Source organism: Rhamphochromis sp. 'chilingali' (genome assembly GCF_963969265.1).
Source record: "Rhamphochromis sp. 'chilingali' genome assembly, chromosome: 16".
NCBI classification, from domain to species: Eukaryota; Metazoa; Chordata; class Actinopteri; order Cichliformes; family Cichlidae; genus Rhamphochromis; species Rhamphochromis sp. 'chilingali'.
Genome location: NC_137943.1, coordinates 9,422,932 through 9,435,950, shown reverse-complemented (window position 1 = coordinate 9,435,950; position 13,019 = coordinate 9,422,932). Strand labels below are relative to the sequence as shown.

At 40.6% G+C, this 13,019-nt stretch overlaps 1 protein-coding gene across 1 annotated transcript in view; it reads left to right on the top strand.

Moving 5' to 3' along the window:
- Positions 1-12,608, top strand: part of LOC308413044 (MAGUK p55 subfamily member 7-like) — a gene marked incomplete at its 5' end in the record, with an annotated part of 28,527 nt that extends 15,919 nt beyond the window's left edge. The window contains 6 exons of the mRNA XM_080907829.1: positions 3,163-3,336; positions 6,244-6,324; positions 6,415-6,508; positions 6,638-6,746; positions 9,691-9,834; positions 11,724-12,608. Coding sequence (XP_080763955.1) covers positions 3,163-3,336; positions 6,244-6,324; positions 6,415-6,508; positions 6,638-6,746; positions 9,691-9,834; positions 11,724-11,954 — 833 coding nt within the window. The 3' untranslated portion in view covers positions 11,955-12,608. The remainder of the gene's footprint in view (positions 1-3,162; positions 3,337-6,243; positions 6,325-6,414; positions 6,509-6,637; positions 6,747-9,690; positions 9,835-11,723) is intronic.
- Positions 12,609-13,019: the final 411 nt, after the last annotated feature.

The window sequence follows — 13,019 nt, the reverse complement described above, 5'->3', positions numbered from 1 at the left end:
TGGTGGTGGTGGAGGACCCCCACCTGTTTTTCGGGCCTCCACTTTTTTTCTAGTGGCCATAACGGGTCACATTTGAGCATACAGAGTAAGCAAATATGTACTTGTAATGTGCTCAGATAATTTCAATAAGTGCTTACAGAGGGGAAATTAATGTAGCCTCTAACTGCAATTGATTTACATCGGACAAACAGACCAAGCACTATGGCTCATAATACAATTACACCTCACCTGTTTGGACTATATTTTTATATTTCATTTTTACTTGCTGCCAGGAACGTTTGGGGCCTGTTGGGTTGCACCTGCGCTCACATCACATCACAAAATAAAATGTATAAAAAATAAAATAAAATATAATAAAATAACGTGTGAAATGGGTGGAAATCCCTAGATCAATGTTTAAATTAACACTCACGCATTGACTCTGTCGGCTATGTTTTGCCATGCATGCTCTCTTTCTTTTGCAGCTGAGGCTGTGTTACTTTTTTCCCGCAAAATTTGCATGTTATCTGCATATGCTGCCATCAGAATTTCGGCCTCAAGCGCTGTAAGATACATTGACCGCGCCTTCTTTCCCTCCGTCTCCATGGTGACTCGCTTAATCTGTGCTCCACTAATCAGGGCTTTATGTATCCTCGTGCGCGCGCTTAACTTGGGGTTAAAGCAACTCCGCGTTGATTGAACTAATTGTTATCAGCCTTTCTGAAACCGAATATTCCGAGTTGGACAGTTCGGGGTTACTCAACCCCGTGTATCATTTTTAACTCTGAGTTTTCTAAACCGGCTTCCTGAAATAGGGCCCAGATCTAAATCCAATCGAGAATCTGTGGCAAGATCTGAAAACTGCTGTTCACAAGCGCTGTCCATCTAATCTGACTGAGCTGGAGCTGTTTTGTAAAGAAGAATGGGCAAGGATTTCAGTCTCTAGTAAAAAATGTTTGGAATCGTGTATGATTTTCGTTCCACTTCTCACGTGTACACCACTTTGTGTTGGTCTTTCACGTGGAATTCCAATAAAATTAATTCATGTTTGTGGCTGTAATGTGACAAAATGTGGAAAAGTTCAAAGGGGCCGAATACTTCTGCAAGCCACTGTAGAGTAGAAGAGTGCTCTATAAGAACCAGTCCATTTACCATTTAGAATAAAAAGGCAGGGGTTACTCAGACCATGGCTCAGATAAAGGCCCAATCTCTGCCTTTTTAAATAGTACGAACAGCAGCAGTAATCTCTGCTCTGAAGTAAAAGCTCTGAAATATATGGAGATGCTTTTCATTTGTCATATTTTCTCTTGTTAAATGACAAATATGTGGAAAAAGCTATTTTTAACCATAGTTTGTGTGTCTATTACTTGTCAGTCACAAGCGCCTTGAGTTAACTGTTTGATTTGGTGCTATAAAAGTCAAATTGAATTGAACTGAACTGAATTGAAAGTTGTTACCAGCTTTCATAATCTTTTATTATGAAATATGGTATGACCAAATGACCAAAATTTACAAAACAGACTTAATTTAATATTCAACATGACACATAATGAGTAACTGACACAGAAAGCTGTTTTCCAATACATCCAACCACAGCTATCGCCACCAGATGGCAACATCTGTGGTTGGAGATCTAAGGCACTTCAGCATTGACTTTGTTTTTCTGACCTGGAAGCTAAGTCCATGTTTTATTCTTGAGTCACAAACAAACAAATGGTTCCTCAGTGGAGAAGTCCCAAACCAGGAATCTACCAGTCCTGTCATTCAGTTTCCTTAATTGCTAACACTGAATCATTCAGTGCCACCTAATGATCTCACTGTATTGTTGGAGGGCTGTGATGCTACAGACACAACTCTTTTACACTGACCACATTGACATGAAGAGCTCAGGCCCAGCTCACAGCATGTTGTACGCTGGCCTGTTACTCGGCCTTATCACTCCTTTCCCGTCACATCACACTGATCAGTAAATCTGAAATATGTTTTAGTATCTCAACAAATGTGGGGCTGGGAGCATTTTCAGTCACCGATGATAATTTGCCTGCCAGAATGATTTAAGACTGACAAATACAAGATGGCTTTGTGCAGAGCGCATTTGATTTTAGGAAATAAGATTTGTTTTTTTGCTTTGTAAAATTATTTTTTATACAGTTTGTATAACCCGCATATTTGAGAGAGCTCATCATTTTAAATCCAGTGTAAACAAAAGCTTGAAATCATATTGGTATGTTTCTCAGAATGAAGCCTGGAGAGGAAATGGATAGACATGCTTACAAAGTGAAATTATGGTTGACGTCAGAGAGGGCTTGGCACCATCACTTAGTTAACATCATGAAAGAAAGCAAGTCTGCCAAGCCCGGCCCGACCACAGTCGCATGGCAGAGGCTGGATTTCAGACAGGACAGCAGTGACGCGTGACAGACTGAATTATTGTCTCTTAAATAAGACGTGTGCTGCTCAGGAGAGCAGTTGACACCAGATGGTTTCTTGAATTGTTTTCTCTTGTCCTTAATAATTCTCAATGCTTTTCCCTTTCCACTGTATAAAACAAGAGTTCTGGTCTTTGCCTTTTTTACCAAAACGAGAGCAAAATCCAGATGCAGGTCAATTAAGCCTAGATTAAATCAAGGCTTACGCAACTCTGCTGACTATTAATGTGTGAAAATGTGCTCAACATAAAAATTCTTCAGACTTGAGAAATAACTAGTAATGTTGTCGTCTTTAAGCAAAAAAAAAGAGGGAGCGACAGAAATGTTTTAGAAGATTTTGGATTCAATGGATTAAATGATGTGTATGAAAGGAAACACACAGATGATGAAACAGTATGATCAACAGACTTAGCCATAAAAACCTTTATGCTACTTCTTTAATTTTATAAAGCACAGCTTTAGTGTTATGATTCACTTCCACCAAAAAAGCCCTAAACACAGATCTTTCCCTCAAGAATACGTGGCTAACACTAATAACGGAGCCAAACTGAGAGTTAATGTTTTCAACGTGATGAGAAATATTGCTCCAAATGTTGCCGTGTTGGTTTGCTTGCACATATACATAACTGTACACACCAGAGGCTTTGTAGCCCTGCCTCAAATGAACTAACCCAAGTTTTTAGGACCGCCATATATCTACAGCTACCTTTCCAGTTATACACCTTACTGAAGAGTCCCTGTGTCTCTTTGCCAGCTGGGTTAAGAAGGAGTTTCCGACTCGGTAGAAAGAGCAGCTGGGCCAAAGAAGCTGCTCGGTTCAGGAGATGGAGCGCCGGGGTACACAGCTCAATTTGTCCACCTACCTACATAGAGGTGATCCCCTACCACAGGGAGCCAAAGGACAGACATCGAGTGGTCATCCTGGTTGGTATGTATGATCAAAAAAACAAAAAAGTGTATGGGGGGGTATTTTTAAGACGTTTTAGGGGAGCGATATGAGGCTCCATCCTTTGAAGGCCACAATTGATGGCTTCTTACGTCAAAGCAAGGCAACGAAGGCTGTCCAAATTCGAAGGCTCCTCCAGCCGAGGCCTACAAATGTGTCCTCCTTTCCCTGGGATTTGAAAGATGCATCAGGCGAATCCTTTTCAACCCACTCTATCCCAAGATTTATTGTGCATTGGTGGTTGTAAAACATTTTTTGGAAAAGAAAAATGGCAGATGGTCCAAGCAAAGCAGTCCAGGGATAAACTTTTAAAGTCAGCATTGGGTTTTATTGCATTTAAATATCCAACTGTTCCAAATATTAAATTAACAAAGAATCTTAGAAAGTTACATTTTGTCCAATTCAGGGGTGAGCAACTCCAGGCCTCAAGGTCCTGCAGGTTTTAGATGTGTCCTTGACCCAAAAAGGAGCTGATTCAAATGGCTAAATTACCTCCTCAACATGTCTTGAAATTCTCCAGAGGCCTGGTACTGAACTAATCATTTGATTCAGGTGTGTTGACCCAGGGTGATATCTAAAACCTGCAGGACACCGGCCCTTGAGGCCTGGAGTTGCCTACCCCTGGTCTAATTTATCAGCCACTCACTTCCGGCCTTCTCAACCTTCCTTTGTGTCCTTTGAGGGATGGAGCCCCTGAATTTGGACACACTTAGGTGGGTTAGGAGAGTCAAAACTCAAAAAAATATTTCATTCAGATTTTGTAGAGCTATCCAAGTCCAATACCTCATTAAAAACTAAAATCTCTGTCAAATGTAATTTTTATGACGAGCACTTGTATGATGAACTAGGCAGGAAAATTATGCTTTTCTTAGTGGAATAGAAAAGAAAGGATTAGGGAGCAGTGGCTATATGATTATGATTTATATGATTCACTGGCATTCCTGTCTTGGACAAAACAGCCTCTGGGCTGATTGCTGATTTTTTTTTCTAAGATGATGTTTAGTAAATGATTAAAGTCAACAGGGAGTTTTTGCTACTTTAAAGAAAAAGGAAAAAGCATTGCATTTTTTAATGATGATGAAAAACAATGAGTTTTTAAAAAAAATGCTGTCATAGTTTTGTTTTGTTTTTTGTAGTTTTCACTGGCACATTAATGTCCAGCTGATTCCCCTGGGTGTACAAGACTTATCTCTGTGTGTGCAATATCCACCCTGAACACACCCACGCTGTGTGGAGAGTAATTTTATCAAAAAATGCCATAAACTTGTAAAAAAAATAAGAGAGAGAGTTAAATAATGTGCCAGTGAGATGATGGAGATAACAGCATAAATATTTCCGTGCAGTTTAAGGTGTATTAGTCAGTTATATTCTGTTTTATATCATCCTGTAGCTTCCCTTTTTTTAGCCCTTGCAAAAATTTCAGAAATGCCAGAGTCCCATTTACGTAAAGCACGGTATTATTGAAAATGTTGTTGATCAAAAGAAAAACCAATGCGTTAATGAAGATTTATGTTCCCACTCATGAGCGCAAAAACAGTCCTTTCCCATCAGAAACACGTAAACACTGTCAGAAAACCCAAAGTCAGAATATACCGTGCTCTCTTAAGTTACCTAGCGGCCCACCTCAGATTTGCTTCTCTGCCAGCCCGGCAGGCCTGCTCTATGTATTTCTGAGCTCTATCTCTCCCCAGGGAATTTTAGATTGAGCCCCGCTGAAGGTCTTTTTAATGTCATATTACGATACAACTGTAGGTCGCCTGTGACTGAGGAGAACGGAGGGCAGACGAGAAGCGAAGAGACGGAAAAAGCGATAAAGAAAAGAGAAGCGAGAAACACAAAGAGCTGAAGAGGTGCAAAAACAATACCAGATAGAGAATAGATAAAAAAATAAATAAAAGAATGGAGAGAAAGAGATGGATGGTGGAGACGATCCCTCATAATGTCAGCCAAGTGCTCCATCATCAACTTGGAACAGTTAAGACGGCTTGGATTTAGATTTAGACCTCTTTAATTGAGTTGGAGCTAACCCCGACTCGGGATTACGTTTTACTGTCTGCTGTGAGGGTTCTTCATTGACCGGAGGTCATCATTAAGAATATATAGCTTATTGGCAATGAAAGTTATAGACGGGAAAACCAAAACCTTGGATCACTAAACCAGGACCAGCTGGATGATGTTTGACCAGGTTTGAAATATATCCTTTCAGTTTGCACTGCATATGCACTTTGAATGAAACAATAGACCCCTATGCCCCAGGGAAGTTGGTGAAAGTGACTGCCAGCCACTTAAAGCGCCCACAGATCGTGTAACTCTTGAAAAGGAAAGCGTCCACAAAGCCCGATGATGCTCCTCTCCGGTTCTGTGCGGCAGCTGTGAAACGCATTAGAAGTGTAAGAGCGGAGAGTCCATAAACCTGATATTTTGTAATGCATCAAGCTCATGCAACCCAGTGATGGAAAAGGCAGGTATGTCAGGAATCCCACTTTCAGACAGAGCTCCATTAGAGTCTGATGCAATCTGGGGCTGCCGAAACCTGCTCTAGAAGAAAATCCCAGATGCTACAGCGCGAGTGTGTCTGTGTGTGCGCTTCATCCTGTGCATCCTACACTATAATGACATTGATACTGCGTGGCTTTGCAGATGTCACATTTAAGTGCAATCCTATGTATTTTCCAGAGGGTATAGGAGCGTTAAACGTTCGATGGGGGGGCGCAGACAGACGCTGAAAATCTGACTGAAATCAGAGCTCTGTCTGACTGTCTCTCTGATGGTAAAGACAGATGCGTCATTTGATGTTGGGCTTGTGTTGAGGAAAACATTAGTACACATTAGTGATACTTGGAATGAATACCCACATGGAGAACACTGTGTTTTGAAAATTGTCTCGAGGGCCCAGCGGCGTTGGCGTTAATGAACTGAAGAGGAGGCTGCTGATCTCCGACCCCGACCGCTATGGCGTCACCGTACCCCGTAAGACAGACGCTTTCGAGTTCCTCGACTGTCATCTCCTGCACGCTAAAATGCGTTTCATCTCCCGCCTGCCGTGCTCTTCTCTTACAGACACCACACGGGAGAAGAAAAGGCAGGAAAGCGAAGGTGTGGATTATCATTTTGTGTCAGTCCACATGTTTGAAGAGCTCATTCTGAGTCACAGGTACTCCATTAGCATGTGTTCCCATGGTATTAAAATAATCTCGCTTGCATTTTGTCCACTCACTCTGTCTACTCTGCCGTTTTAATTGTTTTCATGTCTGTTCCTGTCCCTGATGCTTTCTGCCTCCAGGCTTATTGAGTATGGGAGTTACAGAGGTCACTACTATGGAACGAGTCTAGACTCTGTGCACAGAGTGATGGCAGAGGGCAAGGTCTGCCTCCTGGATGTTCACCCCAGTGTAAGCATTGTGCCATCCAAAAAGTCATGTGTCCCTAATAAACAGTTCACGCTGATTCTTCATACTAAATAATCATTCATTGTGAGCCAGCACCTTTTTCAGAAATGGAAATTTACAGTTCGGTTTTTGTCCTGTGGCCTTTTCACGTTGAACTAATAAAAGTAAAGTTTCCAAGTCCCATGTGTCACCACAAGGGTTTAGTTTTTTATTTTAGTTATGCTGGGAAGCCAGTGAGGGATCACACTGTACTTGCTTTTTTGCATGATCTGTGGAGCAATAGCATGAGCCTCCTCACTTTTTAAACCCTGCAGTTTAAAGCAACAAATAAGGACTGAGTACTCTGCTTCTATCAGAAGAAGAACATTCCTGTGTGGACTTTTCCCCAAGTTAGCTTTAGGATATGAGGGCAGTCCAAATTTGTGGAGGGAAAAATGGGATAAAATCATAGACTGTATATAAGAGATGAGCATTATCCAACAGGACATCATCTGTAGATCTTTGAAGTCCCACTTTGAAGCCTGACATTCACAGCTTGTTTTCTGGGAGCCAGAACATTTTGAACATGTAATTATACCGAGGGTGGGGTGCAGGGAAGTTTTCAGTTAACACCACCAAGTTTAGTGGGCAAAGTGACAGCATGGGTACACTGCACAAGAACAGATATTTGCTAAACACGGATAACTTGGGCAAACTGCTAGTACAACTTTATTATTCTTTGGTCATATAGGCACTAAAACCAAACAAGGTCACCAAGCAGGCTTTTACTGCCCCTCTTTTAAAAATAATCATTCCCCACTTAAAAATGAACTTTGAGCCATCTAAGGGGTACAAATAAATAAATAATAATCCCACAAAAAGTTATCATAAAGGGGGAAATTAGCGATCCAGCCAAAACTGTTTTTGAACCAGAGTGCTAACATGTTTTTACTCTGAGGTTAACATTTGGAAATGTTTGGGAATTTGAGGCAGTGCAGTTTTTGTCATTTCTTTCTACAGTTCTTTCTGTCAACCTTAGAGACTGACACTTTATCCTGTCCCTAATCCTATTGGGTTACACATGTCAGTGAGCTAAAAATTATTATTATTTTTTGAGAAATTTAACCGATCCTTTCATTGTTTTGCTGATAACATCTTGATTTTTTTTCCCCTGTGAAATCTAATGACCCCAATTCATTAAGTTTAGTTCGACTGCCTTAAAGAATTGGTTAAACATTAATTTTCTTAATTTTAATGAACAGAAATGAAAACAGAGATTGTTATGTTTGGTTGTGGTGAGCAGCTGTAGGACTGTGTTTCCTCTGTGTTGGCTCTCTCACTACTCTCACTGCTCGGATTGACCTGACTTGCATCGACTGGTTTTCCATTACAATCCAGTACTATCTAATGTCCATGGTTGTCGTCAAAGCAACACTGCAGAGCATCCCGTGACGTAATTAGTATGCGATGCGGAAGGCTAAACCAAAGTGGACGTCGAGCCAACAATATACCTGGTATTCTGTTGCTTCTCGTCGGACTCGGGAGCCGGGGCGTTGTTTTTTGTAGCCATTTCCCTCGTTTCCTGGTTTCAAAAATGGCAGTTTTGATCTTTGTGAATGAGACACTCTTGTGACTCATCAAGTGATGCCAGTGACCAGTCAATCGGTAGCATGGCAGTCTGACGACGTCACATTTTAGTACCTGCTTGGATTGCTTTTAACTGCGGCCAAGCAGGTACTATTTTAGTACCTGGTACTATGACTTATTGGAAAGCCCTGAAAACCCTGGCGAACCGTGCCGAGTCAATCCGAGTAGGTACTAATGGAAAAGGGGCTTATGGGTCGTTCATTTATCAATCTGTTAAAAACTTGGGTGTTGACAGCTCTTTTAACTTGGATAAACAGATTATTTCTGTGATAAAACTGCTTCTTTTACCAGCGGAGATTATTGGCCAAAGTGCAGCCTTGCCTTTCTTATGACTCAGAGTCATACATGCTCTTATTATTGTATTGTATTGACTGTATTATTGTTATTCTTTGTATGTAGGAAAGAAATGGAACACAAAAACATGAACATATTACTCCAATTTTAGCTTCACTCCATTTGAGTTCTGTCAACTTTAGGTTTAATTGTAACATTTTATTGATCATTTTTAAGTTTCTAATTGGGCTGGCACCACTGTCTTTGTCTGATCTTATTCATGCTCATACTCCTGTCAGAGCACTGAGGTCTTCTACTCAGATTATCCTCAATAGTCCGAGATTTAGCCTTTAAAAATAGTGGACACAGAGCTCTCAAATTGTGTCCCTGAGTCTCTGGAATGCCTTATTATTTCATATTAGAACTGACCAAACAGTTGCTACATTCAAGTCATTCCTCAGGACTCATTTCTACTCTCTGGCCTTCATGTCGAGCTAAATCTAGACATCTTGTAATTATTTTGTTTGTTGTTATTGAAAGCCTGTGAAGCACTTTGGTCAACCGTGGTTGTTTTAAATGTCCTATACCAATAAACTTGACCTTGACCTTGATGGTTTGTAAAAGCCTTTGGACCTCTGGACAAACCTTTTAATTATACGCTGTGTCACACTGCTCATTTTAATCCGGTTTTATATCGGATAGCAACGTTTCTGCTTGGTTAAATGGGAAATAAGTGAACAGTTAAAGTAAGATTTCTACTCGGCTCCACATGAGATGGTGAGACACACGAGACAATGGTTCTTCTAGGAAAAAAACAACAGTTTCTAAGCTCTCACAAGTAATTACTTTGCCACAGTTGAAGTAACAGTAGTAGCTTTACATCATGGGAGTTGGATAAAGTTATGATTTTGTGTTTTTTTCTGCCAAACAGAATCCGAAGCTGTGGCCCAGTCTTCAGAAAACACATGTGTATTGTTTAGACAACATATTTTATTACAGATACTTGCCTTCTGTCTTCAACTAATCTAATCCTCTTTTGTTCCAACAGAAAATAAAGCGTGTGTACACGTCTGAATTTAAACCATACGTGGTGTTTGTCAAGCCACCGCGCATAGAGGAGCTACGCCTCACCAGACGGAGAGCTAAATTTGTCTGCGATGAAGAGGATATTAACCAAGTCAGGATCTTTTCAGTAAGAAAAAACACACACAGTCCAGCAATTGCATGGTGAACTAAGGTTCCTGTTCCATGTAACGACATGACAGTATGAGGACAAACATTGTGGCACACACCCCTAACTAACACACACCTTAGTTTACACTGGCCCTGTGGTTTGCATTTAGAAGACATGGGAAGTTACAAAACTGCTTTCTGATTGGCTCCTTCTCCAATAAGATAACATCTAAGGAAGCGTATTTGTGTCAGAGATAAAAGTTTCAGCTTATGTGTGATATTGATCATGATTTAAATGGGGGAAAAACTAAAAGAAAACACAAACAAAAACCTGTAACAATAAATAGGCGATAGCAAGGAATCACATTAAATAGGGAAACAAACTTAAATTATTCACCAAATTGATGTAGACTGAAGAGTCTGTGCATTTTATATTGTTCTGTTGAGTACCTGCTCACTTTAACCTCCTAAGACCCGAATTCTTCACGGCATGCATTTTTAATCTCTCTTTGCTATTTGGGCTGACTGGGATCTGATGAATGTAAAAACAAAGAATTACATGATTTATTTATTTTTTTACCTGATTTTTGTTTCTGAGAAAAATGAGATCCACATAAGAGGACATTCGCTTTAAATTTCAATAGGACAGTAGCAGTATAATGTCCTCGTAAGTGGATATCAGGCCGTTGTAGAGCAAAATTTAGTATTTTGTTCTAGACAACCCAAAATGTGATGTCCACAAATCTGGACGCAGGTCCTAGGAGTTTAAAACTGAAGCATCTGAAGTTGATGGGGCACAGCGGAATCAAAACATGCTAAGTAACTTTAAAAATGCCCATCTGAGTTCAGATTCATTGTTTGGCCACATGTGCCCAGGTTGCCTTTATCAAACCCACAAGGTGACGCAGCTGTGTTGCAGTAAGTTTTTGGTACTGTCCATTCAGAGTTGAGGCTCGTCTCAAAGGGCTGTGTTTTCAACTTGCGTGAAAAGGCTTCTTGTGCCTTAGCCGACAACTTGTCATATCCCGGCATAATTTTTGTATGTCTGCAAAAGACTGGACAAGTGGAGAACAAAAGAAGAAGTGACAAGCCTAAAAAAATATATACAACTGTTGATCTGTATCTGAAAGCCAGAAAAGGCCTTTGAGTTGATCCATATACTGTTTACTGAAACCTCATCAGACATCTCAGTGTGAAGTTTTTGGTTAAAATCGTCATCAATATTAGACAGAGGAGGTCAGGAGAGAGGTAAGTTGAGCTACAGCTGTAAAACACAGTGCAGGCTCTGTCATGGTTTGTGGGTTTAGCCACTAGTACTGAAGATTTTGTCAAAATTGACGGAATTATGAGCACAGAACCGTCAGATTTGTATGATGCAGTAACTTTTGGAAAGCATCTGTTTAGCAACAGCTTCATTTCTCAGCACCACAGTGATCCCAAACACACTGCCAATGCAGTAAAGTCACACCTGGATAGAAAAACATACAATGGCTTTCCCAGAGGCTGGACCTCAAATTTATTGAAGCAGTGTGGGAGCATCTTGATAGAGAAGGCAACAAAAGGTAGCCAACATCCAAAGAAGAGCTTTGAATGTCCCTCAAGAAGCCTGGAGAACTATTTCTGAAGACTACTGAGAGAAATGACAAGAAAGCTGCCTAAGGGAGTTTAGGCTGTGTTGAAGAATAAAGGTGGTCATATCAAATATTGACTTTCAACTGCACAAACTGATTTTGCCAGTACTTCCATTTATGTTTACACATTTCAGTACATTACTGCACCTATCTCCCATTCTCCTGACAAAATATAAAGAAATGAGCAGTCATTTTGCACAACACTGTACACCACTCCATCTAGGGATAGAATCTTTGTTGCCTGATGGATACTGGTGACGCTATTTTCCTTTCACAGGAGGCGGATTTTGAGGACATGATTGACTTAGCTGAAAACATGGAGCGCCAGTACGGTCACCTGTTTGACAAGGTGATTGTTAATGGAGATATCGCCTCTGCGTTCAGAGAGCTGAGGTCAGACCTCGAGAAGATTCAGGAGGCACGGGTCCAGTGGGTGCCCACAGAGTGGAGCTTCTCCTCACCAACAAAAGCACGGAGAAGCTGTAGTCATCTGCCCAGCTGGATTTGAGATTTATATATGAAGTTAGTAAGAAAAACAAATTAATAAAAATATAACATAGCTGTATGTAATGTGTCATTTTAGAACAAACAACATGGAAGACTGAATTTCATATTTTAATCCTGGGCTAAACAAAAGCTGCGATTTCTAAAGTTTTCCATATTGTCTTTTGTGCGCATCCAGTTAGGCAGAATCCATTTCTCCACTTCTCTCCATCTCTCTCTCCCTCCATCTGTCTCTGCTCCTGCTTTTCTGTTGGCATTTGGGTGAAAACATTTCAGTTTGCAGAAGAAGAACAAGAAGAAGGGGGAAAAAAGGAAACTCTCCAGAGCTTGTGGCTGAGTGTAATGCCTCCCTGCCAAGTCGCAAACATCAGCATGTAATTATTCTGACAGCTGCTGCACTTCAATTAACTGTAATGTACACCAGAGAAATATTATTAGTAGCAGTCAGGGAGGCTTTTTTTTGCCAGCTACATGCTATATGGAGCAGGGACACAAACACGATAATAATCATAAACTTTTGCTGAAGCAAGATGAAAAACCGTTTTATGATTGCGAACAGCAGAATGCTGCAAATACTGCAAAGACCCAAAGGTGCAGAAGGTCCAATAACTAATTGTTAAGTGCTCTATTCTGAAAATCACCTTTGTTATAGAACATTAACCACAACGAGGTGTCTTTTACCCGAAAACATATTGAGACAATTAAAAACAATTGGCAGAAACTCACCATTAGTGACACTCCATTAACAAATACTCATATTTGAGCATCACAGCTGGTCGTCGGGTACAAATTTTACTCCTCTCACTCACACATGGCGGGTAATCCAATGTTTTTATGACTACATTTCTCTACAGCCGTGGTGTTTCCTTCCTCTTTTTTGGATGGTGTGCTCAATTGGGTGTGAAGGAGTGTTAATGGCTCTATCATGTCGTGTTTGCGAGGAAGAGAGAGCAGTGTGATGTGGGGAGACGGTAATGGCTTTCAAGGGACGTAGGCCTTCGTAGACGTACGGAGAGAAGTTATGACAACATATAAAATTGTACTTTAAAAACACAGTGAAGCTAGACGT